The sequence below is a fragment of the Bombus affinis genome, chromosome 11, assembly GCF_024516045.1.
Source record: "Bombus affinis isolate iyBomAffi1 chromosome 11, iyBomAffi1.2, whole genome shotgun sequence".
In the NCBI taxonomy this organism is placed as follows: Eukaryota; Metazoa; Arthropoda; class Insecta; order Hymenoptera; family Apidae; genus Bombus; species Bombus affinis.
In genome coordinates, this window is record NC_066354.1 from 2,823,993 (window position 1) to 2,851,251 (window position 27,259).

The 27,259-nt window shown below is 29.9% G+C and overlaps 5 protein-coding genes across 10 annotated transcripts; 4 read left to right on the top strand and 1 right to left on the bottom strand.

Annotated features, from left to right (window-relative positions):
- Positions 1-184: 184 nt before the first annotated feature.
- LOC126922091 (dolichyl-diphosphooligosaccharide--protein glycosyltransferase subunit STT3B) lies at positions 185-4,802 on the bottom strand. 2 transcript variants are annotated; one of them, XM_050734325.1, is made up of 7 exons: positions 4,250-4,802; positions 3,344-4,042; positions 2,960-3,270; positions 2,351-2,891; positions 1,795-2,256; positions 1,601-1,691; positions 185-1,444 (listed from the first exon to the last, which is right to left on the bottom strand). In XM_050734325.1, exons 1-7 carry the CDS (start codon positions 4,468-4,470, stop codon positions 1,364-1,366), a joined length of 2,406 nt encoding a protein of 801 aa, XP_050590282.1. In that variant the 5' UTR covers positions 4,471-4,802; the 3' UTR covers positions 185-1,363. The 2 variants fall into 2 exon arrangements, with proteins under 2 accessions (XP_050590282.1, XP_050590283.1); XM_050734326.1 differs by having other exon boundaries at positions 185-1,479.
- Positions 4,803-4,895: 93 nt separating this feature from the next.
- Positions 4,896-6,775, top strand: LOC126922124 (uncharacterized). Its single transcript, XM_050734401.1, is given in 4 exon segments — positions 4,896-5,345; positions 5,414-5,581; positions 5,667-5,929; positions 5,932-6,775. Coding segments are annotated over 4 exon segments (1,089 nt in total). The 5' UTR covers positions 4,896-5,236; the 3' UTR covers positions 6,481-6,775.
- On the top strand, positions 6,635-7,684 carry LOC126922117 (follicle cell protein 3C-1). The gene is made up of 4 exons (XM_050734392.1): positions 6,635-6,776; positions 6,951-7,222; positions 7,330-7,401; positions 7,482-7,684. Exons 2-4 carry the CDS (start codon positions 6,956-6,958, stop codon positions 7,590-7,592), a joined length of 450 nt encoding a protein of 149 aa, XP_050590349.1. The 5' UTR covers positions 6,635-6,776; positions 6,951-6,955; the 3' UTR covers positions 7,593-7,684.
- A 61-nt stretch (positions 7,685-7,745) lies between these two features.
- LOC126922093 (zinc finger protein ZFP2-like) lies at positions 7,746-11,159 on the top strand. 5 transcript variants are annotated; one of them, XM_050734337.1, is made up of 6 exons: positions 7,746-9,360; positions 9,433-9,518; positions 9,580-9,636; positions 9,748-9,895; positions 10,203-10,306; positions 10,365-11,159. In XM_050734337.1, the coding sequence occupies exons 1-6, from the start codon at positions 8,193-8,195 to the stop codon at positions 11,082-11,084; spliced, it is 2,283 nt and encodes a 760-aa protein (XP_050590294.1). In that variant the 5' UTR covers positions 7,746-8,192; the 3' UTR covers positions 11,085-11,159. The 5 variants fall into 5 exon arrangements, with proteins under 5 accessions (XP_050590294.1, XP_050590295.1, XP_050590296.1 ...); XM_050734338.1 differs by having other exon boundaries at positions 9,751-9,895; XM_050734339.1 differs by having other exon boundaries at positions 7,746-8,183; positions 8,266-9,360; positions 9,580-9,895.
- Positions 11,160-12,820: 1,661 nt separating this feature from the next.
- LOC126922081 (E3 ubiquitin-protein ligase TRIP12) lies at positions 12,821-27,019 on the top strand. Its single transcript, XM_050734288.1, has 25 exons — positions 12,821-13,208; positions 14,345-14,674; positions 14,807-15,115; positions 16,108-16,194; positions 18,131-18,482; positions 18,576-18,763; positions 18,860-19,033; positions 19,159-19,535; positions 19,609-19,893; positions 19,991-20,371; positions 20,473-20,645; positions 21,620-21,794; positions 21,884-22,112; positions 22,245-22,485; positions 22,571-22,976; positions 23,040-23,228; positions 23,318-23,503; positions 23,588-23,779; positions 23,866-24,071; positions 24,148-24,570; positions 24,645-24,897; positions 24,973-25,218; positions 25,298-25,627; positions 25,721-26,039; positions 26,128-27,019. Exons 2-25 carry the CDS (start codon positions 14,374-14,376, stop codon positions 26,322-26,324), a joined length of 6,219 nt encoding a protein of 2,072 aa, XP_050590245.1. The 5' UTR covers positions 12,821-13,208; positions 14,345-14,373; the 3' UTR covers positions 26,325-27,019.
- The last annotated feature ends 240 nt before the right edge of the window (positions 27,020-27,259 follow it).

Here is a 27,259-nt window from a genome sequence, read left to right on the forward strand (position 1 = left end):
AACAAATTTTTTTACTCTCTTGTGTATACTAAATATGCATTTAGTATACACAATATACATATATATTTATTATATTCATATATAATTCATTATTATATAATTTTTAATGCTTGCCATTTTTCTAATATAATTGCATTAGTCTTCCGAATTTTATATAGGAAATAAAATAATGTTGTCAGTGATATGTATTACAACCTTGTTTCATTTATATTTTTTTGTTTTCTTTATAATCAAATATACACAATGATTGTGTACACAGCTATTTTGCGTACTTAACATTGCTTTAACTATAATTTTGTGATCTTTGAAATACATACAATTGCTAAAAATAGTAATTGGATTATGTACATATTATAAATAAACAATATGTTTTATAATAAGAAGAATGGTTACAATGTAAATCACAAAGATATAAATTTCAAATTTGAATGAAACATGTGAACTATAGCACTGTACTTAAAAAAAGTACTAGAACAATGGACAATCAAAAAATTATAAGATAAAATAATACATTACACTTAAAAGCATATTTCCATTGTATAAAATTCAATTTGTCTTCTATATTTTTAAATTCTATAAAAAAAAAAAGGAAAAATAAATCAAATATTAAATGTACAATGCTTTTAAGTGACAAGTTCCTTCTTACAAATGTTCAACAAGAATAGTATACAATACTGTATAACTGTGTATACATAACACATATTCAATCCCTCTGATCTCACCTGTTTGATATTTATAATAAACATTCCCATTTTTTCGTTCAGTTTGACTAGTGAATTTTCCTTATTAATGTTTAGTGTGCATTACACGGATATAAGAAAAGTTTACGCATTAACTCTTTTATCATATTTCTCATGTGATAATTCAAAGCTCATTTTCGTAATTTGCAATCAGAATATAATATGCATAAAATCACGTAAGCAAAAAGCTAGAGACTACTTAAGTACAAAGATTTAAACTGTATGAATATAGAATTCAATTATATTTAATTCAATTCAATTATAGAAATTCACCATATACTGCAACCATATAGAAATTATATTTTACCTAATCGATATGTAAAGTAGTCATACATAGATAATATTTCATAATTTTGAAAAAATAAGAAATTTTCGTAGTGTAATGAATAAAATTGAAAACATGATCGCTTTTTTAAAGATCATTTTTGTTAAAAAATTGTCCCAATTGCTTTCAGTGTTGAAAATTTCTTTTATTCTATATTTAATTGATTCGAGTTTTAATGATATTAAAATCTTAATTTGAGGTATAATTTGTGGTAGACCCAAGGGACGGTGTATAATTCTTTTTCCTTATTATAAAAGTTGTATTTGAAAATTATTATGAATTAGACAATAAATGTATGTTACGTAGTTTTTCGTTGAGGTTTTTGTCCTTTAATAATAGTTGGCCGGCCTTTTATGTAACCTTTCTTGCGACGTGGTGTCTGTAACATTAATGTCCCCCACCCCACGATTTCAACTACATTTCAAAATTACACAATGTTATGATTTAAAGAAGGAAAAACGATACGATTAAGAATTCAACAAAAGTAAATATTTTAACTGCGTTAATTATTTAGCATAAGAAATAGAATTCTCACCTTTTTACTAACATATGAATTAGCATTTCGTGCAACAATTCGTTTAGATATTGGAATGCTTGGTCTATTAAATTCATTTGGCTTTTTCACCCTAAAATTGGATTTGAATAAGGACATTTGAAATTTATAAGTATAAAAATTATAAAATTTATAAAATTAATTTATGATCTTGTTATTATCATCTATAAAATTACCTGTAAATTCTAACAAGCCAATGTTCAGTCGTGTAAGCTTCTTCCAAATATGTTAACTGGAAATTTTTATTTCCTATTTCGGCATTACGCGTACGATCATAACCAGAGGGCGATCGATAATCAATCTTTACTTTTCCAAATCGGTAGTAGCTTAATTTATACATTAGTGAATTCAAAAGAGTAGGTGAACCTTCCGAATCCACGCGAAATTCTCCTTTTTCAGTAAAATAATCACTTTCACGAATATCTTGTGGATGTTCGCCTTCAGCAATTCGTACCATCCAAAGGAACTTATTAACATCATCTCCGGAATATCCAATCATTCCTCCAAAAATAACTAATACATAATCTACATCTAATGATGTCATAATTTCATAAGCAGCACTTTCATTTGAGCTCATTGCTTTCCCAACTAGAGCTATATGTGAATTATTCCAAGTGTTATTGTCCACAAGCGTAGTTCTATGTTAAAATGAAAATGCTTCACATTGTATTATATTGTATTATATATGCAAAAAAATTGAAATAGCACATTTTATTCTCTAATAATATATACCTATTAGCCATTCCAGCAATTTGATAGCCATAATCCCACCAACTCATAATCCTAGCATCAGTAGGTGTATTTTGTGCTAACCAATAATAAGCTTCTCTGAAATCATCTAGAATAGCTCTACCTCCATCGTTACTATATGATGCCAAAACAATCGAAGGGCTAGAATATGCATTACTTGTAATCCAAGTACAATGCAATGTAAACATCATCATTAATACAAATGCACCAATGACAACTCCATTTCGAAGATTAACACCTAATCCATCTCCATTACCCCTAAATCTTTCATGTCTCATTCTACGAAGTTTACCAGCTTTATCATAGAGTGATCTACCAGGACTTCTTTCTCTTTCTTCTTCACTTTCTTCTTCACTTCCATTATTACTTCGGTCATTTCTTTCATTGTCTTCCTCTTTGAAAAATAATTCAAGAAGATCACTAAATGCAATTCCAGCAAGCATACAAACAACTGGAGTTAAAGTGAGCATAAGCCTCACCATTACTCCAGCAAAATAAACAGCACTTATAGCATACAATATAACTGTAAAATAATTATAATTAATATATTTGTGTAGTAAATTAATAAAGAATTTTTTTCATAAATCTTACCAAAAACACGTTCATCATTGATACGTTTAATGCAGTACCACAAGCCCACAGGAAACGTTGTAACAAGAATGTGTAAATCAAAGAAAAAGCTAAACCATGTTGTAGGTTGATGTTCAGAAACAGATGCTATTATTGGAATGTGTATCTTTGCATAACCAGTATCCCAAAGTGAATAAAACCTTCCACTCCAAGGTGCAATAACACCGGCATAAGTCAAACATATTAAAATAAACAAAAAAATACCAGCTGTAACTGCAACCACTCCTCCAAAATATTTCATTTCAGATTTTGTAAGTACAGTTCTTAGATATCTATAATAATAAAATATACTGTATTACAGAATTTGATATATTAAAATTATACTAACATATTATATCAACACACCTGAGAGTTGCCACAAAAATTAATAATCCAAAAACACCTCCAGCTGCCATGTGTTCTGATGTTCTTATTGGTTGAAAACCAACAAATGGTATTTGCATACTCAATAAAAGTCCCAGAATATAAAATGTAGTATAACTTGTAAAAAGACGATTACTGAATCGATTCATGATTAATAATGCAAAAACATGAAGTGGAATTAAATTAATGATAAAAACATAACCACCCCATGCAGATACCATATAAAAGTAGGACAGAGCAGTCATAGAAGCCCAAAAAATAGAGCCAGTTTTAACTGACTTAACCCACAGATAATATGTAATTTGTAGTGCAAAAATGGCAATGCCTTCATTGTCATAACTTCCTGCTACAGATCTTGAAATGTAACCAGGTACAATTGCAATAAAACACGCTGCAAATAAACCAGCTCCTGCACTCCATATTTCTTTTGTTAATAAGTACGTAGAAATGGCTGTAAGACCACTAAATATTGGAGCTAAGAATACACAAATGTCTCTTATGTGCACTGGGATGTTTAAAGAATGTAATATATAATGTATAGATCCAGATGTTATCATTAATCCAGGATAAACAGTTCCACCTACAATACGACCCAGCGGATACCATGCTCTTTCATCAAACCAATTTAAAAAATTATAGAATCCATGTTGTACCATATATGCTGTAGCTCTGTAGTTAAACCTATGTTATAAAAGAATATTTTATTTTATAGTAATGTTTTATAATAACATTATATGTACACATATATGTAAAGCTAATTTACTTTATCAATTAAATTATTAATAAATATGAAAATTATTTTTTATGAACAAAATGTTAGGTAAATATTAAATGAAAAATATTAAATTAAATAATTATTATAAATTAATAATAATTAAAAATACGTACCAGGGATCGAATTCATGTATGATACTTTCAAAACGTATCACCGCGAATAACCGAGAAGCAAATCCTGAGATCCAAGCAAGTAGCAAAACAGTAAAAGTAATAAGAGAACTAAGACCAGCGGCGTTTGTTAATGTAGAAGTTTTCATTTGCTTAGACGTCGATTTCTTGTCAGGGAACATATCTTTTCTAATATTTGTAATGGATGTTCTATTTGGCAACATATTTCCTTTAAATTTCTGAATGTAATGATAAATATTTCCGTGAAATTTTAACAGACATTTGCCATGAACATATTAACATTTGTTTCTATTCAACACGCTGCAAATCAAGATGCTTGCAACAAATTATCAAATCACTATGCCTAGGCTAGAAGTTTAAGACACGTTGAACACCGGCTACGTGTTAACCATGACTTCGCAATGACGTTCTCTACTTACTTTCATAGGAATATGGGTACAGGAATGGTATGTTCGAATATGCGCTTAAACGCACACCACGTTCGTTATGAATATCAAGCTGCCGATTGGTTTCAATAACAACACATAAAATAGAAACAGTTTGTCTACCAATGGCATTAATTTTATATCAAAATCACATCCGGTCATCGACTATGATCTAAATACAGATGCAGTCACATATAATGTACTTATTGACACTTATCCTAAACCATCATATCCGGATAATTTTATTACTTAACGACTGCTTGCTATAACATAATACGCTGCGAAATTAATATTTCCTGTTTTCGTTACAACATACAAGAAATTTAAAAAATTTTGGTATGTAATCGTAGAAAATATTATGAGCAAAAGAAACACCTAAGAAAGTGAAATTTTTGTACATGAGGAACTGTAAATTATCTTTTTTACCACGTCCACCGTTTAAAAATAGTGATTAAAAAATTCAAAATAAAGTAATGGAATAGCATGAATTAAATATCATGAGTGAGAAATTTCGCTAAGTAATATAAATGAAAATTATTCTCTCATGTTTACTAGCAAGGAACAATTAATAAAACGTACTGGGAAAAGTTCTATTGGTCGTTATGATTTCTTAAAACTTTTAGTTACAGAATTTAAGACCACTAAATCTAAAGGTAATTTGCATAAAAAAATTATATAATTATTATATTGCATAATTATAGAAAATAAATTATTTCTACAGAAGCAAAGGAACAAGTGTTAGCAAACCTTGCTAATTTTGCTTATGATCCTATCAATTATGGATACATAAGACAACTACAAATAATTGATTTGTTCCTTCACGCTTTGTCAGAAAATAATTTAAAATTAGTACGTTTTGCAGTAGGAGGTATTTGTAATGTATGTGCTGGTAGGTATATAATGGTTTAAAAGATTTATTTTCAAAAAGTACATCCTTGTGGTAACTATTAATTAACAAAAGGATTATATTTTAGATCCAATAAATAAACTATACATTTTACGTAACCAAGGCATTTGTCTATTAACACCATTACTTTCTTCACAAGATGAAGATATCATACTTTCAGTAATTACTAGTTTAATATCTTTAATTACCCCTGATTATAAGAGTGAAGTAACAACTGAATTAATTGGAAAAATATCTGATTTGTCAAATCATGAAAGTAATCGTATTAAAAACTTAGCAGCAATATTTTTAAATGACTGCACTGAAATAAAGGATAAAGTTGAAAATTCTAAAAATACATAGAAAATATTTTGGAAGGATATATATCTAATTATACCTTGATACATAAAAAAAAAGTAGTTAAAAAATTATATATTATAATTCAATTGTACAGTAAAATGAAGTTCTCAAAGCCATTCTTTAAATTGCTAAAAAGGTATGTGCAAAGATATTGTACAGGACCTTCAGATGTTCTAAACACTATGAAAGTTGGAAATGAAATATCAGTTTTTAAAACAGTTACCAAAGATGATATACTAAATTTTGCAAAATTAACTGGTGATTATAATCCAATACATTTTGTGACATCAAATAATCTTGTTCATGGTGCTCTACTCAATGGCTTAGTATCAGGAGTACTTGGTACAAAAATGCCAGGCCCAGGAACCATAGTAGTTGAACAAACCTTTACATTTCCAGCACCATGTTATGCTGGAGATATAATAGAGATAAAAGTGCAAATTGTTTCTATAAGAAAAATCATGAAATGTGAATATATTTGTATTGCAAATGGAAAAAAAATAGTTTTAAAAGGAAATGCAAAACTTATCAAAAAGTTATAAAATATCAATGCATAATAAAGCAAATATGTATAATCTTATCAACAAGAAAGTAATCTAGATCTTATTGTTGTACATATATTTATTTGTAGTTTAAGATTATATTCATATTAAAAGAATAAAACAAACTTTTTTTAAATACAATATGATTACAGTACTGCAGTATTATGAAATATTGCTTATTATGAATGTGACCCATTTTAATTGCTGATTTTACAAAACAAAGCGCTTTCAACAAAACCTGCACGTCTTATTGATTTTCATTACTTCATGCAAATAATGCAGACAATTTGATTAATGTAAGTATCATTAAACTGAATATATACTTGTATACTTTATTAATACTTCACAGTTTAGAGTACAGATTTTTATATATTCTTAATATACTTAGATACAGCTTTCTTTTATTGGTAATTATTAATTAAAATAATCTTATTCATAAGAGAAATCTGAAATAAGTATTTTTTTTACAGAAAAGATGAATTTGGCATTTCTGTTATCAATTCTCTATTTCTTATCTGCATCAGCAGATCAAATTAAAATAAAAGTTTTAAATGATACTCTTAAAATTATAACTACTGAATATCCAATTGGTTGTGCTTGTGGAATTTTTTTAAGTGGACAATTTAAAAAGGATGGCAAAGAACCACCTACAGGAGAACCTGCTATTCTTCATGATTTGCCTGGATCATTTTCATGTACTCCAACTGGGAATAAACTGTGCACAAATAAATGCTTGGACACTGTGAGTTAATCTATAAAAATACAAAATTATTACCATACATATATTTTATTGATGATACAGTTAATTTCTTATCTCAAATAATGCAAAATATGAAATATTTACTATAGATTATTAAACATCTGCCAAACAGTCCTAAAATACTATGTAATTCAATAAAATATGACTGTCATAAGGAAAGGGTAAGTTTTATTTTAATGTTTCACAATAGCTTCAAATTAACTATTAACCAACATTATATTATATAATTTCTTTATATTAGGCTTACTTATTTATTAAAAATTGTAACAGTGGATGGATTAACACAAATCTTTCTGCTGGAAGAGAATATTGTTGTAAGGATGGCACACCATACAAATGTCCAGTATATTAAAATAAATACCTTTTATTATGTATATGTTCTCACTTGTTATAAATGTATAAGCTTTATACTTTTTTAATTGAATAAAACCATTATTGACTCTACCACATTTTCTTCTTAAATGTCCCGCTTCTTGTCTAAATATAGATTCAAGAACATCACATATACTCTACAAAGAATCAAAGGAATCCCAGATAAATATCTGAAATCTTCATTCTATAATTAAATTGTCATATATAAAACTTTGTTCTATTTTGTGCACTTTGAAAAAGAAAAACTTTCGCTTTACATTGAGTTTTTCTCTATACTTATTAACATATGAGGTATGATTTTGATCTTTAATTTGTGCCATTGGGTCAAGTTCAGGCATAACCCCAATAATATTACAGATGACAATGTTAAATTTAAATTAATCAGCTACTTTAAATTTGTATCTCAAACACTCTCTACTTTTATAGCCAACATTAAGTCTGTATAAAAGCTAATTTTTATTGATACAAAAAAGATGGAAAGATTATTTATCATTTATATTACTAAGAAAACAATGTGAAGCTCTCTATTATAAATATTATTTTGAATAAAAAACATTATAAATAAAAATTGGTAAGAAACATGTGTGCAAGACTTTTAGCATGTCCTTTGTGCTCACAACCAGGTTTTTTAACATTGGATGCATTGCGAGCAGGATTAATAAGTGTAGCAACACGACCTCTTACATGCCCTGTGTGTAATGAAGTATTGCTTGGTATTGATAAGCTTACTATTCATTTATTCAGCCACACTATTAATTTAAGTAATAATAATACAACAGAGTCATTGAAACATACAAATATTATTACCAGTACTCATAATCCACCAATAATAAATAATGTAGAAAGTATTACTTTTCAAGATTGGAATATGTCTAAAATACAAATTACAGATTCAAATAAACTTTCACAGAATAACTTAAATATTCAAAATAGTTTAATATCTTCGCAAAGTCTGCAAAATACAAAAGATGAAGCTTCAATTTTGAATCCAGAAGTTTCTATTCAAAATCAAAATTCATTGAATCATATATCTCAAATTACATTTCCACAAAATTCAATTTGTGGAAATAAAGAGATACATACACTTCAAAGGAATAAAGAAATAGAATCAGAAAAACTGCCTCAACAAATGTTACAAGAAACAATAAAATTAGATTATGCTACACAGTACTTTGATCATCAAAACATTAAAAATGTAAAATTTGTACAAAATTATTCTGAAACAGAATATGAAAATGTTCAAACATTTAAAAATTGGATAGAGGATCAACATTGTGAACAACCAAACAAAGAAGTAGCAGACAAAATGGGAAGATCTGTCGATAAACCTTGTACCAATGAACAAATGATAATAACAAACAAATTTCCAAACATTATAAGTACATGTACCAATATACCATTGGAAAAAGCTAATGATAGGAATATACAAGAAGATTCATCTGTTGTATGTAATAAAAGACAGAATGAAAGTCTTGAACATAATGAAATATTACCTCAATTAAAACTTATAAAAACATTATCAACAAAACAAAAGACTGAGCGTTGCAATATATGTGGTTTTCATTTTCCTGATCATAATATTTTGCTTTTACATAAGCAATTAATACATATGATCAATGAAAAAGATTTAAATGTTATGCCTGAAAATTTACTTAAGAATTATTCATGTCACTTGTGCTCTAAAGTATTTAAAATGAGAGGTAGTTTAATGGTGCATATGCGAGTAGCACATATGGGATATAATTTAGGTAATTTGTTATTACATTGAAAGCGTATTAATATCTATTATTTAACAAACATTAACATAAACATATTTTCAGGTTCTTTGGTCAGAGGTGGACAAATAGAACTCATACTTAATGAAAATAAATTTAGTTGCCCCACATGTGGAAAAAAATTTAAGAAGGTGGTAAATATGTTTCTTTGAATATCTTTTTGTACAAAATAAAACAAATTTATTATTTTAGGAACAACATGTAATGCAGCATTTAAAAACACATGAAGCTAAACAATGGGAATGTGATGTATGCAATAAAATGTTTACAACGAAATATTTTCTAAAAAAACATAAAAGATTACATTCAGGAGAAATGCCTTATAAGTGCAACATATGTAATAAAACATTTACTTTCCAGCAGTCATATCATAAACATAGATTATACCATAAAGATGATAAACCTTATACATGTACAACTTGTGGCAGATCATTTAAAGAATTATCTACTTTGCATAATCATGAACGAATTCATACAGGAGAAAAACCTTTTGCATGTGAAACATGTGGTATGTTAACTTTTGTAAGAATTTTATTTAAAAATGTGTTGCAAAAACTGAAATAATGCATGTTTTGTTTTCAGTTATTACTAACAATTTAATATGGATTGTTCTGTTTCTGCAATGTATGTATAACAATGTTTTGTAGTTTATTATATCTACTACAAATACTGCTTATATTTAGAAGTATGTAATAACTATATTCATACAGCATATATTTTGAGAATTTTATAATTAAAAGCTCCTTCCTATAATGAAAAAATAGATGCATAAATATGACATCATCTTTTTTATAATTTAGATGCTTGCTTTTTAGGAAAATGTTTTCGTCAACGTGTTTCGTACTTGGTTCATCGTAGAATTCACACAGGTGTAATGCCTTATAAATGCACAACATGTGGAAAAAGCTTCAGATACAAGGTATATCAGAATAAAAAAGAAATACTTTTATGATTTTATTAATTATCCATTACTATAGGTAAGTCAAAGAACTCATAAGTGCCCAGCACAACAAACAGGAATTGTACAACAAACAAATATCATGGATCAGAAGTCAGTAAATTTACCAGATGTACAAGGTATACACAATGATATACGTAAAACTCAAAAGGATTTTTTAAAGGAAAATCAAACGATGCTAGATATTGTAAATAATGAAGAAAACAAATATGTGTTAATAATAAATACTCAAGGTCAGCATCTTTTAACAAAAGAGTCTAACATTGAAAAAATACAAACTATTGCAAATACTAACATTACAAATAAAAAACAGAAGTTAGAAGAATGTACAGGGACAAACAATGATAATGAAAAAACAGGGAATATGTGGAAATCTGACATTCCTAATAGTTCTATATTTAAGAAACCCTTTGACACTTGTAAAGCAATACAATCAAAAAATGAGAAACCATTTCAAGAAGATACACATGATTTCTTTTCAATGGTAATGTCTCCCCTTGAAAATGGACTATCTTCACCCACTGCTGAAATGGAACACTTAAGAGTATCATCCCCCACACAAAAAGGAGATATATCAAAATCTTATGATACTTTTAGAAATACAGGACATATCATGGAAATGAATATGTTTAATACTGATATAGAACAAAGTTTTAGTGCAGATAACAACGCAAATAATTTACAAACTATTAACGAAGAATCATTGAAACAACTACTGTATAGTATTAATGAGAAATGATTAGAGAATTCGCCATAAAAAATTGAATTATTAGTTATCATCGTTATAAATAAATAAGAATTTTTCAAAAAAGAATTAATTATAAAAATTTATAATGAATTTTTTCCCGGAAATTTTAAAATACTAACAAAAATTTCTTTGTTTAATGTGTACCTATTTTTTGAAACATAAAGTTTACTTCTTCAAAAAAGTGGCACAATAGTTAATATCGCTGAGTTAATCCTTGAATCATTTAATAATTTTGCTAAATATATTTTAGTACAAATGTTCAACCAAAATGCTTAAATCGCTTTTCCAGCTTTTATTAATGTTTATAGACGAATAGTATGTATTTTAACTAATCTTTTATACGAAATAAAGCGATAATATTATTCTCGTTGCTGATTGGTTAATAAAAATCAAATAATGCATATTAACCAATCATTGTTCAGAGAACGTTACAGTATGGCTACATAAAGGAACGCACATGCTTCGGCTGAATCAACCATACAACCTGCATCCTGTATAATCCTCGGTCGAGATATCGTAGCAGACGACGCTCTAATCGACTTGACAGCACAGTCTGTATTTTCACGTGTCCTCTTATACATCGCATTGCGTAACTGGAGTTCGACTTCCAGGGAGGAGCTCCCTTTTTCGGTAAGTAGTTATTTCAAATAAAATTAAAAGGATCAACAAACGTTTAATAATTATAACATCTGTTACGGTTCTGTCAAACATTTGTTCTGTTTATTTTATCAGTATACTTCATTTATCGCAAACTGTTTTGACATAGGTTGAGAAATATTTTAACTTATCGGCCAATTGGATACTACTAAATCAGATTTTCAACCAATCATAACGATGCGTACATACTTGCCGTGATCAAACAATAGAACCAGAATTCGACATTCGTTACGACATCGTAATTGTGAAGTTTACGTGTTTTCCTAGAAGATTTAAAAAGTGATGAAATAACAGTTCTATAATTGCTTCAACTTTCTATCTGTCTGTTTAATCTCAAAAACGTTTTATAATTATCATTTGACACGTTATCAGCAAATGCGTTTGTAATAGTTAAGATTGGGTTGACAAAACTATAAGAATTTTTTAAAAGTATTGAACAACGAATAACAAGCTTTTTGGTTTACACTCTCTGTTACACCTCCATGTTATCATTAACGTACATTAATTTTATATACGTTTTATCGCCGCTCTATTCTGTCTGCTCAACACATTTATTTATGATAACCTAATCATATTTATTTTGAATCCAAGCAGTGTTTAAGGTTTGACATGTCACATGTCACCCATTAGTGAAAATCGCATTTATTCGAGTCATAATTTCTTTTCTAATAGACAGATTTATGTTTATTTATAAAAATATATAAGTTCATTGTACTAGTTTGAAAAACATAAAAAGAAAAATTGTTTTGAGGTACTGTAACATAGCATATAATGTTACAGAACAACATATTGAATCACACACACACGAATACACACGCGCATACGCATAGTACATATGCATATTATTGTGTATGTATTGTTATTGTGTATGTATCGTAGCATATATTATTGCACGTATACTAATTATTATGTGTATATAAATACATGTATATATACACATACATATATTTTAACCTGGGAATAATTATATATTTGAAGATTTCTCATTGATATTCGATCAATTGTTTGCGATTAATTTGGCACTACAAACGAAGAGAAAGTAAAAGTTGGTGTTTGAAAAAACTGCGACAAGATGGCTATTCGCGCCGGTTTTACATCTGTTGTTCCGTTATGAATTGCGATTTCACTCCATGCGGGCACCGTGTTTTCGAACGCACCTACGTTGAATTCGTGTGTGACGTTTCCTGATGGGGGCGGAGCATTCTCCAGCTTCCCAATTCTAACCAACCCGATTCCGATAGCCGTCGCATTCCGCTGAGTTGCTTCAGTGTGCCTCGGCAGTGCGTTTGGTGCGTTTTTTGGTGTGTGCTAGTGCACATAGCCACTCACCAACGTACGTGCTCTGCGCGAGAATCCATTTTTGTGTCGTATGTAACAAGAAACTTTTGTGCTAATAAAAATCATCGACGAGAAGACATTTTCCTCGCGATGCCCTGGGCATGTTTATCCGACATTCAGGTAATCTTTATTCTGTAATTGAGAATTCTTTTCCTCTCTTCTATTTTTTTTTTCTTCTTCGTCTTCTTCTTTTCCTTTTTGTCGAGGACCTGCATACCTAAGTAGGGTTCTCTTTTTCGAGGACCTAAACCTGAGGTCACACGGTAACGAGAGTGGAGAAACGAAAGATAGAAAGAGACGAAGAAAGAACTCGTCCTCCATTACTTGTTCACAAGCAAATGGTGGCTTGCTCACTTACAAGTCTTTGTTGTAATTATTTACGTCTTTCGCTGAATATCTTACGGTTGTACCGAATCTATTCGTGGCTTTGTTGCGACTATGTAATCCTAGTATTCTTAGAAGAGGTTCTATGATGTCAACGGCACAATTTTGCATTGACCATGATATTATAAACGGACACCAGTTGTACTGTTTGTTATGATTCTTGGGTTTGTTACTATCTCTTTCACCGTGAAGGAAAACATTAATTGCGCATCGCCTCTGCTGTATTATTTAGTCACGCTCCTCTTATCCAAGTGTCCATTGATTTATCGTAATAAGTGATTTCTGTTTAATCTATTTTGTTGAAATTACACACACACACACACACATACATTCTTTTACTTTTAATGCATTATTTGTAAGTAGATATATATATTTCTTTGTTACATTTTTAAATAATAATACATTACTATTTTAACATTTGTACAGGCTTTTATGTAATGAACATATCTAATGTGCTTTTATTAATATTTTTCTCTTTAAATAATCTATATTTTAATAATGAAAGTTAAGTATAATAAAATATTTGTAAAAATGTTTATGAAAGAAAATTTAGGATAGTTGTAATTTCAACTATATCTTCTAGTTTTAATTTTTATTACGTTATAAAACCTTATTTTCATGATAAATGTTAAAATTAGAATTACTTTTAATTTAGATTTATTATTCTGTTTGATATTTTTAATTCTAATTTCAATCTTAACTTAGATTATACTCTTGTTATTATATAATGAATGTGGTGCCAAGGATATTCACTATTTTATAATCACTTTGGGTTTCATTAGAATGATTATGTTATAGAATTTTTACATGATATTTTATTAGTTTTTCATTTATTTAAAAAATTATAAGAAATATTTTCTTTTTTGTTGCAGACAGAATAGTGGCATGAGTCGATTAATCTATGGCAGATCAACAAGATCAGTCGTCATCAGGGGGGTCTGTAGAGACGGCCAGTGCTTCAGCAGACACCTCTAAGGTTAGAAGGAAGAGCTCTAGCAGTGGTAGTAGTGGTTATAGAAAACGACAAAGCACTGGTTCTATTCCTGTCACGTTAGAAGAAAAAAGACGTAGACAAACCATTGGTGATCCACAATCATCTGAAGTTTTTAATAATAATTCTTGTAAACATTCAAGTGAATCAACAGGAATTAGAACAAGAGGTGAATTTAAAGGTCATGGCAGTGGCTTAGAATCGTATCTAGGTAATTATATTTTTTTAAAACAATATGAACATAATCCTTATATATTATTTCATTCTTTTACTATTATTTTAAATGTCATGTTTATTAAAAATTGGTCATAATTCTAACTATAGTCTATATCATTTTCTATAGATAATAATTGGAAGCCACAACATAAAGTTCAGCAATCAAACTATAATATTAGTGCGAACAGTACAAGAGCTCGTAGTGTTGCAAGAACAAGTTTGCCAGAGTTAAATTTAACAGCTATTGACTGTGTTGCATCAAGGACTCGTTCTCGTACGCCACAAAATCCACAAGCCATATCACAAGGACATAATAGTTACAATTTATCAGTGTCCAGTGGTTACGATAGTAAAGAAGACTTAACATATAACAATTTGGTACCAACATCAACTACTACACCAGTTACTAGTCATCCATCCACATCAAGAACAAGAGGTTAGTGTATTTATTGGTTTTATATTAAAAAGTGTTGGTTGCAATGAGATGTGATGTGTGATTTGAGTGAACACATAATACAAATTAAACCAACTCTAAAAATGCATTTATTTTAATAATTTTTATTTTAAGAACGTATATAAATGCATAAATCGTAACAATAATAACAGTAAGTAATAATTAATTAATTAACATATTTAACAATTATAATTAATTAATATGCATTTTTTGTAAATGCGCATTTTTACTTTAAAAAATTAATTACTTTTAATATAAATAAGATTTTATTATTTTAAGAACAATGAACTTATGGTTTTATATAATATGTATAATTAACATTACTTTTTAGTTGTTTATGTATTAGCAATTCATTGCTGTGTTAAATTTTTTTATTTGTAATGTTTCACAATTTTTAATGATTAATAAGAAATATGATAATTATCAGTTGCTTAACAGAATACTTAAATTAAGAAATATTTTCTGAAAATTTTGTTTTGTTAAAAAAAAATGCAATATCTTTTTATTTATTATTAACAACATATACTTTTATTTTTTCTAACATACATTTTTTAAACAATTGTAATTATTTGTTAAAGGAACTAATCAATAATAATTTTGAAGAACTAACCTTTTAAAATGTTCCAAAACAATTAAAATTAACTACATAAATGTTCTGTTCAAATAGACTTAAATAGAAATCTTTATAAACAAATTAAATAATAATAATACCTTTAAACACACACGAGTGAAAACAATAATGTTCGTATTCACAACATATATTTGATACAATAATATCATATAAATTTGTTATCATGATCAACTAAAAAAATCTTTGCTCATGTATCAAAAGAACGTGTTTTGCAACCTTCATTTAATGGAGTAGTAGGCTAAAGTATAGGGTAGTAAAACTAGGATTTGATTCACAAATATCTTAAAATTAAAGAAAGAAAGTATTACCAAAATAAGAGTCATAGATCAGACTGTATCATTAGGCCTGAGGATGAGCGAATGTCTGGAAGGATTTGTGTCTGCTGTCAAAGCACTTTTTCCAATATCAACACAAACGTATCATCAAGAAGGTAAGCCTAAGGAGTACACACTTCGTACTACATTTTCTTACCCTTATTTTCTCTTAAAAATTCATGAGTAGATTTCTTTAAACGAATACAAATCATTATAAATCTGCTCTCTAAATTGGTTTTCCATACCCATATGCAAGTATATCATATATAAATGAGATCAAATTGTTTATGTCAAATATGATTTATGCATGACATTATTTCTCCAGACATATATAAAATAAATATGGTTCTGATGTAAGTTATACATGTTTGTGCTATTTAAAATTTCATGGTGAAATTCCATATATATATATCTATATACATACATTTGTGTGTGTGTGTGTTTGTATGAAATTTATATATACATATAAATTCAAACACTCACTCAACATTGTTTTATTACTTGGAGATTTTGATGTGCAAATACTTCATGAGGTATGAAGATGGATCAAAAATATTAGCATAACAATTGAGTAGAATATTATAAAAACAATTTAGTGATAAGACCATGCCTTAATACTCATACATATACATTGTACAATATACAATTTTACTTCTCTATTTGATGCAGAGTTTATTACAATTAAAAAGACATTTTTCTCATGTTATAAAATGCAGCATTTATGTATGTATTAAATAATATATATACATATAATAAGATATATAATTATGTCTACAATATGCATACAATTAGTAATGATCATTAATAAAAATGTATCAATTTCTATAGATTTATAAACATTATCTTAATGGTCCAAATTTTTACTAAAATAATTATTATTTTCAGTTTTGAAAATTACTAAGTATATTAAATTTATGTATCCAAATGTGCAATATAGCATGTGCAATATTTTCATTTAATTTAATGGGATGGATAGTATCAAATTAATAAGGTAAATATAGTTCACTTGTGGTAATGTTGAGCAAAAATACATATTTTGTATATGCACTTTGTTAAAAGAGATATATACATATATATATAAACACATTTTGTATATTCTACAAAAGATGTACAAAGCCTTACATGCAGATATGGAAAATACCTATACAATATAACTATACATGAGTGTTATCTCTAATATTTATTTCCTGTAATAATATGAAACTTATTGAATAGTATTTAATACAATAATCATATTTTAATGTTATAATTATACTGCAAATATTTATTTAAATATTATTAAATACTATCATTTCTTGAAAATTTAATGAAATAATCTATTTTATAAAATGAAAAATGTTTATAATTATGCATAAACGTATGTCTGTATAAATCACATGTTTGTTCCTTCATAAATTTTTAAATATAAAGAAAGCAAAATTTAATTTGTATTTTGCTTTAACTTTTGATTTTATGTGGAATTTATCCTAATATCCATTGTTTAGCATTTTTATCATATATAAACATAACCTCCCGATCTATTTTGTTACTATATTTATAAATGTAATATTATCATCAATATGTGATATTATACATACTTTTTAATCCTTAAGATCATTTATGAAATCTGTAAAATGAATAAAAGCATGTGTTGTACATCTATTTAGGTTTAGCACAGGATTATCCCATGAACATGTGTAATACGAATATGTATGCAATTAACATAAATATCTATAAAAAGAAAATACATGCCTGAATAGGTTGTAGATTGCACAGAAGACAATGTACATATAGTATTATAAGTTATAACGTACTTATTATCAACTTTTAACTTGTGAAAATGCTTGATTCCTATAATTATGCACAAAAAACAATGATATTTAAAAAATTTGTTTTATGTGCACTAAAACATTATATATGTATGTTAACGTTTTTCCCTTTCTTGTTATCCAAAGTGGTAATGATTTTCAACGATAATCAAGTTTTAGAACATTTAAAAATCATTGCAAGTATTGAAGTCTTTATATATATAAATCATAATAATAATAATAGTAAAATGTTTCAATATTTTAGGGTCAAAATCCCACGGTGGTACAACCTGCGCGAGTAGCAGTGCGAGTAGTCAAGTTTTAAGTGTGAAGTCCAGCATCAGAGTGGGTAACGCAGCCAGTAATTCTGTGGAGAGTGGTGGGGGGGCGTTGGCACATGACGGGGCAGGCACTAGTGGCATCGCCACAGCCACTGCCAATCCACCTGTGTCTGCCACCGCCACTGCCAACCCTGCACACCCTCATCCTGCGCACAAGCATATATTACGTTCTCGCGCAAAATTATCCAGTGACTATAAAGATCTGTCAAGTATTAACAAAACTTCAGGAAAACATCATAAAAAAGATACTACAACAGGCAACTGTTCAAGCTCCAGGTAATTGATTGCTTAAAAATGATTATTAGTTATGTTTTGAATATCATGATGTTTAATGTATGTTATCACAACTATAACGTTTTATTCGAACAGACATCGCTCTTCATCACGTGCAAGAAAAGCAGTGATAGAAGGAGGTTCGGGTGGAAGTGTAATGCCAGGTACTGACTCTTTGACTAATAGTTCCACCCCAACAACTGTTTCATCTACAGTTTCTAGTAGTCAATTAGTATCCACAACTGGAGAAGACGAATTGGCATCCACCGCTACGTCTGCCACTGGTAAATTCCTCATATACAAGATGGTCCACAAGAAATGTTACAAGTCATAACTCTTTCTTCAAGAAGTTAGTGTTACAATATTATTTTTTTATTAAGCAAGTGGAGGACCATCCGGAATGTCAGGGACTACTGGAGACAGTGAAAGTGATGATGGGGAAGTTGGGAGGTTGCAAGCATTACTTGAAGCTAGAGGTTTACCTCCTCATGTGTTTGGTGCATTACCACCACGAATGCAACATTTGTTAAATAGAAGTATGGGTGCAAGTTCTGGTAATGTTCTGTTCTTTGCAAATTCTACTTTTTCTTATTTCATTTTTTCATTTTATATTTTCATTTTTATTAAAAGCAATTTTTTAAATAAGTATTATATTTAGAAAATAATTTTATAATTCTAGCTGCTAAAGCACAACAGTTACTGACTGGTTTGCAAGCTGTTGATGATGAAGGAGAGCAACTACAAGCTGTTATTGGAATGGGTGAAATTCTTGTTATGGGAAATGAAGATACATTAGCTGGCTTTCCTGTGAAACAAGTGGTTGCAGCATTAATAAATTTACTCGGAATAGAACATAATTTTGTAATAATGACACACGCATGTCGTGCTCTTACTTACATGATGGAAGCTTTACCCCGATCGTCAACAGTTGTGGTTGACGCTGTTCCAGTGTTCTTACAAAAATTAGAATCTATTGAATGTATGGACGTAGCAGAACAGTGTTTAACAGCGCTAGCTATGCTTTCTCGAAGACATAGCAAAACCATTTTACATGCGGTATGCGTAGTATTAATTCATTGACGATCAATTTAAAACGAATGTTGTTTCTTATTAACACGTCTATTTTTAGGGAGGAGTATCAGCTTGTTTAAAATTTGTCGATTTTTTTAATATCACAGCACAACGAGCTGCATTAACGATTACAGCAAACTGTTGCCAAAATCTACATCCTGATGATTTTCACTTAGTAGCAGATAGTTTACCCTTATTAACAAGTAGATTGACAAACCAAGATAAGAAAAGTGTTGAGTGTGTTTGTCAAGCATTTAGTCGATTAGTTGATAGTTTTCAACACGATCCAGTAACTTTACATAAAATTATCAATGCAGAACTTCTTCAAAACTTACAACAGTTGGTAAGAGAAATATTTATTTTCTATTATTATTTTTCTTAATAATGTAATGTTTTATGAATTTTATTACTAAAGATATATGCATTTTCTTATATTTTAGCTTATGATTACCCCACCTGTTAACAGCATTGGTAATTTCATAACAGTGTTGCGAATGCTCTCTGTGATATCAAATCGCTGTCCTGATTTGGCACAGCTGCTTCTGCAACAGAATATAGCTTTCACATTAAGTTATCTTTTAACTGGATCATTAGAAGTGAAAACGGAAGATGTAGAATTAGTGCCGCGATCTCCGCAAGAGTGGTTTGAAATTACTTGCTTGATTGAAGAACTCATGCCTTCTTTACCAACAGATGGCATATTTAGTGTAAATAGTTTACTTGAAAGGACCAGTAATCAACAAGAAAATGTTCATTGGGAATGGCGCGATGAAAGACATTGCTGTCATCCATTTAGCACTATTGATTCTAGAATCATTGAGGTATTATAATAATACTTTATGAACATATGAAAACATTATGAAAAACATATAACATTATGAAAAATCAAATATGTAGAGTAAAATGACAATGTCTTCTTCAGATGGCATTTCAGAATGGCGAGGATGAGATTTGTTTGTCCTCTTTAGGACGAACTTATACGATAGATTTGACTGTGATGAAACAAATTAATGAAGATATTGGATTAGCAAGGAGCATTTTTCGCAGAGTGAATGCGCATCCTACAGAAGGCAAAAGTCCTACATGTTCATCTAAGTAAAAATATATTAATATCTTTATGAATTAAGATATGTTAACACTTAGCCAACCAAACGGGGAGATCTCCCTTTTTAACTTTAGCAATGCGTTTTTTTTTTGTTATTAAAAGTCATTGTTTACTTGGAATTGTTCCCAATTAATTGCGTTATTTTTTCTGCTTTTATAAAGTAGAGTGTATAATAAAATACACCAATTTAGTTGGTGTTAAAATTAATTAAAAAGTTACATTATCAGTTATGACTAAATAAAGTTATAATCGAACGATACCACACTATAAAAAAATATTAAAATGTATTATGAATTTTTAATTTCATTTTATTTTTATTTTTAATTAAATTTGTTATTTATCTTTCGTTATCTTTAATGTTTTTAATTTTACCTATATTTTTTTATATTTTTAATATATACTTTTAATTTGATGTTTTGTATAAACAATATGTGAACTTGTTAAACAAAATCATTACCGCAAAATATCACTTAAAATTATTGTCAAATATAATTGACAGTAATTTTTAGATTTCTTTGTTTTCTAAGTAGTGAACATTAGTCCTCGATACTTGGAAAAATACGCGTATAGGTTGGCTTGTCCATTGCAGTGAGAAACGTATAGCTCGCTGTGGTACGCATGGTTGATTAAGTGTTAACACTCTGGGGACCAGAGACACGAATTCGCGTCTTTCATACTTCATGCAGTATCCTATAAAAATGTTAACTATTGTTAAATAAAACAGTAAAAAAAGCAATGGATCGTATAAACGAAACGTTATGAAAGTGTCCTTATATTATATGTTTGAATAATACGAAACCATTATCAATATATTAGATATTAGCCTTTTTGAATCTTTTCCGATCGCTCCAAAAACAATTCAAGCTATATGCTTGTCAGAGCAACTGTTCTCCAGAGTGTTAATATTCAAAATGAGTTTTTCACAAGTTTTAGGTATTATAATTCGTATTATAAATTTTTGTAGCATGGATGTTGTACCTCCAGTAATTGAAACAAATGAATGGTTAGTATCGTTTATTCGAACGTTATTCTCTGTGTTATATGAAGTCTACAGCAGTTCTGCTGGTCCTGCTGTAAAATGTAAATGTCTCCGAGCTCTGTTACGTATGGTCTATTATGCCTCGACAGATTTACTTAAGGTAAGTGTGTATGAGCTAAATGAGAATACTATTATATCTTTGAAATTGTTCATCATTGTTTACAATTTCCTTTATTATTATTAATACAGGACGTCTTAAAAAATCAAGTAGTATCATCACACATAGCGGGTATGTTAGCGTCCCAAGATTTACGAATTGTTATTGGAGCCCTGCAAATGGCAAGTATATTAATGAAAAGACTACCACAAGTATTTGGGGTTCATTTTCATCGTGAAGGCGTCTTACATCAAATACGTCAACTAGCTGATCCTGAAGTACCTCTTGGTGTTTCACCACCCAAGTGTCCTTCTAGTACTGGTAATCTGCCTATATATATATTATTATTATTATTAAAATGGTTTACTAATACGTTACATATTACTATAGTTACTTATTACGTTACAAAATATATGATTTAACATTTATATTTTCCATTTTTACCTTTCTTAGGTACATCATTACCAAGCCCACAGCCAGGTCCGTCTAATACGTCGCTTTGTTCCACCACGATGTTTTCTTCTAGTAATGCTACATCTCCAATTGCTTCTCCATCAACGAATGGTAATATATTATTCGGTACGATTGCAACATGTCAGTTGAAATCAAATCTCTCTGCATCGATGGAAACGCATACTAGAAATGAATTAAACTCTACTGTAGATGATGTAACTACACCACAAAGTGCTCATTTGTACGTGTATGCAACACTAAAATATCTTGAAAAAATATCTTATACTGTGGATGTAGTATACTATTTACATTAAATATTTTATTAGGAGAATTGGAGATGTCCTGAAAAGGAAACGACACAATAAGAAGGGCCGATTTTCTAGACTTGGCGGTACTACGCCACAACAAACTCAGCAACCCGAGTCGCTTTTTACTGGTTTCGCTCCCAAAAATAATCGTTTCTTAGGAAATCTTAATCCTGCTAGATGGGGTCGAAAATCATCGTCTTCAAGTTCTGCTAGCGATAAAAGGGATACAAGTTCATCGACAAGTTTGTCAAAGCCGCCTAGTAATTCAAGTTTAACAGGAGGTAACCGAGACAAGGCTAAAGCATGGGTACGTGATCAAGCTGCTCAATTTTTGGCTCGATACCAGGATGACGCTCCATGTACACATCCTGCAATGACAGTCCTCTCAAGGCTTACTGCTGCCATACAACGGCTACAATCAAATGTAAGTATCTTTCGATATAAGTATGCAATATTTAACATTCATTAATTGAAAATGCATTTGTAGGAACTGGATGAAATGTTATCAGCACTTACTGAATTACGAGATATAGTATTGGAAAGTGATATATCTCCATTTGAGATGAATTATAGCGGTCTCATCAAAGCTCTGCTAAACTACCTCACAACTACGGATGCACCTGGTAATCGTTATGATCGCCTTCGTATGTTCTGGAAATTATTTGCAGAATCAACAGTAAGTAAAATGAATTATTTCACATTTTTATAGTTTATATTGGAGACTTCCTTTGAGGAACATTCTTATTACAAATGTTTAATTTTTAGATGTGTCAAGATAATAACATTACCGACTTTAATCCTGGAGCATTTGGTGCTCTAGTAACAAAATTGAACAGTTGTGTTGCGCAGTTGGAACAATTTCCGGTAAAAGTACATGATTTACCAGCAGGGTCTGGGGCTGGTCGTGGAGGCACTAGTGCTCTTAAGTTTTTCAATACACATCAACTCAAGGTAGAGTATTTAATTTTCAAATAACAGTAGTATCTTAACTTGAATAACAGTAATAATTTAACTTGAATTGTTATGATTTTGTAGTGTAATCTTCAACGACATCCAGATTGTAACAACTTAAAACAGTGGAAAGGAGGTACTGTTAAGATAGATCCTCTTGCATTAGTACAAGCAATTGAACGTTATTTAATGGTTCGTGGATATGGTAGAATACGAGAGGCTGAATCTATGCTTAGTGACGACGATAACAGTGAAGATGATATAGATGATACATTGGTAATATCTGTATATGTATATACATTTATACCCTTTTTTGAATTAATAAGTAACAATATTTTGAATTTATATTATTAATTTTATAGGCAGCAGTAGTTATAAGTCAAGGGTCAGCGAAACATAAACTCCAGTTTTTAATTGGAGATGAAGTACTGCCTTTTAATATGACTGTTTATCAAGCTGTTAGACAATTTGGTTGTACTGGTATGGATCATTCTGAAGCAGAAGCTGATGGTGAACCACCACTTGGCCATGATGCTGTATGGGTACAAACTCATACAATTTATTATAGGTATTTTTAATTTTTACCCCTTCTTTTTAAAGCAAATGAGGAAAGTAAATGGTCCAAATAATTTTTATTCTTTTAGACCTGTACCCGAGGAAGAAACTACAACATCGCCAAAACCAGGATCAAGTTCACAGGGTAGTAGCCGCAAAGGCAAAGGAAAAAGTACAAAGATCAGTTCAAAACGAAAAGAGGATAGTTTATGGCTTGAGGGAGTAGTCCCTGCACAACGATGTCCACTTGATTCTTATTTGTTACCTACTTTACCATCTTCAGTTACTATTACTGATGCTTCATTGGATGGTTTATGTCTATTACGTCTTCTACACGCTTTAAATCGTCATTGGAGTGTTCTATTTCCTTATCTAAAGGGTTTAAATTTACTCTCTCCACAAGACTTTATTAATAATAAAATAGCCGCAAAAGCAAGTCGGCAGCTACAAGATCCTTTAGTGATCATGACTGGAAACTTACCTTTGTGGTTACAACAAATTGCTACAGTGTGGTAAGTACTACGAAATTCATAATAGTTTACTCATGTCAATTTTGCTCAATTATTATATTTTCAATCGTTTACAGTCCATTCTTGTTTCCGTTTGAGACAAGACAGTTGTTACTTTACGCAACATCGTTTGATCGGGACAGAGCTTTGCAGCGTCTTTTAGATTCCGCTCCAGAATTATCGGGATCTGACAGTCAAGAACGTGTTACTCCACGTTTAGAACGAAGAAAGCGGACTATTTCTAGAACTGATATTCTCAAGCAAGCAGAATTAGTTATACAAGACTTAGCATCTAGCAAAGCCTTACTTGAAGTGCAATATGTCAATGAGGTTTATTTTGTATACTTTTTATATAGTTTATTTTTCATGTTATTTTCACAGTACTTTATAATTATTGTTTTGCAGGTTGGTACTGGTCTTGGTCCAACATTGGAATTCTATGCTCTAGTCTCCCAGGAATTACAGCGTGCTGACCTTGATCTTTGGCTTGGTAGTTCAAATCCTACAGAAACAGGATATGTTAATGTTCCCCAAGGACTTTTCCCAATGCCGATTGCGTGGAATACTAAAGTGTCCCATCTTGCAAAACTTAAAACAAAATTCAAGTTCCTTGGAAAATTTATGGCGAAAGCGATATATGATTCAAGAATGGTACAAATTTTTATTTCGTTAATTAGTTACAACTTGCGACGTTATCATCAAGTTACATCTTTATTTGTATAATTTTTAGTTGGATTTGCCATTCAGTTTAACCTTCTATCGATGGTTATTGGGAGAAGAACATATGCTAACGTTAGCCGATTTAGCACATGTATGTCCTGATGTACATCGAACTCTTAGTAGATTACAAGAAGTTGTTAGACAAAAGGAAACAATTGAGAAGGATCAAACATTAAGGCCACATGAGAAAGCAAAACTAATAGACTCATTAAATTTAGATGGCTGTTCAATTTCTGATCTTAGCCTTGTTTTTGAATTACCGGGTTATGAGAACATCGAATTGAGGAAAGGTGGAGGCGAAGTGCCCGTTACCATTTATAACTTGGATCAATATATCAAGGTACTTCTATTATAATGATTTAAACATTAATATATGAACTTATTTGATATTTTTTTCTATTATTAATTTCATACTTTAAAATTGATTGTTTAGTTGGTGGTACATTGGTTCTTATATGAAGGTGTCTTCAGACAAATGGAAGCATTTAGGGAAGGATTTGAATCTGTATTCCCACCATCACAACTGAAACTATTCTTCCCTGAAGAACTTGAAGCTGTGTTCTGTGGACATGCACAATCAGGTGGACAATGGGACGTGAAAACGCTTTCAGAGTGTTGCAGGACTGATCATGGTTATACACCAGATTCTCGTGCTATTCGTTTTCTATTTGAAGTTATGTCAAAATACAACAGTGAAGAACAAAGACAGTTCGTTCAATTCGTCACAGGTTCACCTCGGTTACCAGTTGGAGGTAAGTTTTTATTACTTTATGTAATGATATTTACTATATTCAAATAAATTTTAAAGAAAAATGTAAAAAATAAAATGTTATATTACAGGTTTCAAGAGTTTAACACCACCGTTAACGATAGTGCGTAAAACGTTCGATCCGTCTATGAACACAGACGATTTCTTACCATCCGTAATGACTTGTGTTAATTACTTAAAACTGCCTGATTACACAACATTAGAAATAATGCGGGAAAAGTTGCGAATAGCTGCACAAGAAGGACAACATTCGTTCCACCTTTCCTAGAAACGGATGGAAAACCGGCGCGCCATTTGCTCTTTTTCTATCACATTGTCCAGGTTGAACAAAATTCTTCAGACACCATTTAAAATATCTAAAAAAAAGGCTACGTTTTGTTCGAAACTCAGTAATCGTACATTTGCACTTTATATAAGCTTTTTTCGAAGATATCTATTTCTTGATTTTAGTGAAAATTCATTTAAATAAATTCTAATTTGATGTTTATCTTTTTACTTATAAACATAGATTGTGATATATTTTCTCATCAAAAAGAAAAAGGTGCAAAGATATTAGCTCTACCATATGAGTTTTCTCTTGTGGTATTATGAACCAGGTAGCGTGGGAGCAGCCTTGTTCTAGGAAACTTATCTTTGATGTGTTACAATAATTAATAAAAGTTGTAAATATAGTTTAATATGCGCAAGTCTATATAAATACTTTATATTATATAATAGTGACAAAAAAATGATATTGCTATGAGACACCATGCTAATTAAATATAATTTAGTCTGAGGGGACATCTATTAGATATAAGTAAATTTTATATCAGTGGTGCATTTAGCATCGCCATAAATCGCCAATCTCATGCCTCATTGCAATTTGCAATGAAATCACAAATCAAGATCAATGAAAGAATAAAACTGCGCTAATGATGTAACTCATGTTTCATCATCATAGAAATATAATAACTCCGAATATAATTGCGTGTTTACGATTATCGTTTTAATTTCGTAATCGATCTCTTTGTGTTCGCTGCTTAGTTTTCAGTATGCGAGCACTGCGCGAATTGACGTGCAACACTCCTATATTTAAGTTTATTCGATGTATCACTAATTAAACTTATTTGATATTTTTATTCTAGGTAAGATAGTCCAATTAATACTTTACTTAGCTGTGTAAGAATGCAGCCAACATCGTCAGATCAAGTCATCATAATGATA

What these genes read in the sequence shown, in the direction of transcription:
- LOC126922093 (XM_050734336.1), top strand. Translation starts at nt 8,193, where the DNA reads ATGTGTGCAAGACTTTTAGCATGTCCTTTGTGCTCACAACCAGGTTTT. An exon ending in ACATATGGGATATAATTTAG is followed by an intron (nt 9,361 to 9,432) that starts GTAATTTGTTAT and finishes ACATATTTTCAG; the next exon opens with GTTCTTTGGTCAGAGGTGGA. An exon ending in GAAAAAGCTTCAGATACAAG is followed by an intron (nt 10,307 to 10,364) that starts GTATATCAGAAT and finishes CCATTACTATAG; the next exon opens with GTAAGTCAAAGAACTCATAA.
- LOC126922091 (XM_050734325.1), bottom strand. Translation starts at nt 4,470, where the DNA reads ATGTTGCCAAATAGAACATCCATTACAAATATTAGAAAAGATATGTTC. An exon ending in ATACATGAATTCGATCCCTG is followed by an intron (nt 4,043 to 4,249) that starts GTACGTATTTTT and finishes TTTATAACATAG; the next exon opens with GTTTAACTACAGAGCTACAG. An exon ending in CAATGATGAACGTGTTTTTG is followed by an intron (nt 2,892 to 2,959) that starts GTAAGATTTATG and finishes ATTATTTTACAG; the next exon opens with TTATATTGTATGCTATAAGT.
- LOC126922081 (XM_050734288.1), top strand. Translation starts at nt 14,374, where the DNA reads ATGGCAGATCAACAAGATCAGTCGTCATCAGGGGGGTCTGTAGAGACG. An exon ending in ACTCATACAATTTATTATAG is followed by an intron (nt 24,072 to 24,147) that starts GTATTTTTAATT and finishes TTATTCTTTTAG; the next exon opens with ACCTGTACCCGAGGAAGAAA. An exon ending in AAGTGCAATATGTCAATGAG is followed by an intron (nt 24,898 to 24,972) that starts GTTTATTTTGTA and finishes ATTGTTTTGCAG; the next exon opens with GTTGGTACTGGTCTTGGTCC.
- LOC126922117 (XM_050734392.1), top strand. Translation starts at nt 6,956, where the DNA reads ATGAATTTGGCATTTCTGTTATCAATTCTCTATTTCTTATCTGCATCA. An exon ending in CAAATAAATGCTTGGACACT is followed by an intron (nt 7,223 to 7,329) that starts GTGAGTTAATCT and finishes TATTTACTATAG; the next exon opens with ATTATTAAACATCTGCCAAA. An exon ending in ATGACTGTCATAAGGAAAGG is followed by an intron (nt 7,402 to 7,481) that starts GTAAGTTTTATT and finishes TCTTTATATTAG; the next exon opens with GCTTACTTATTTATTAAAAA.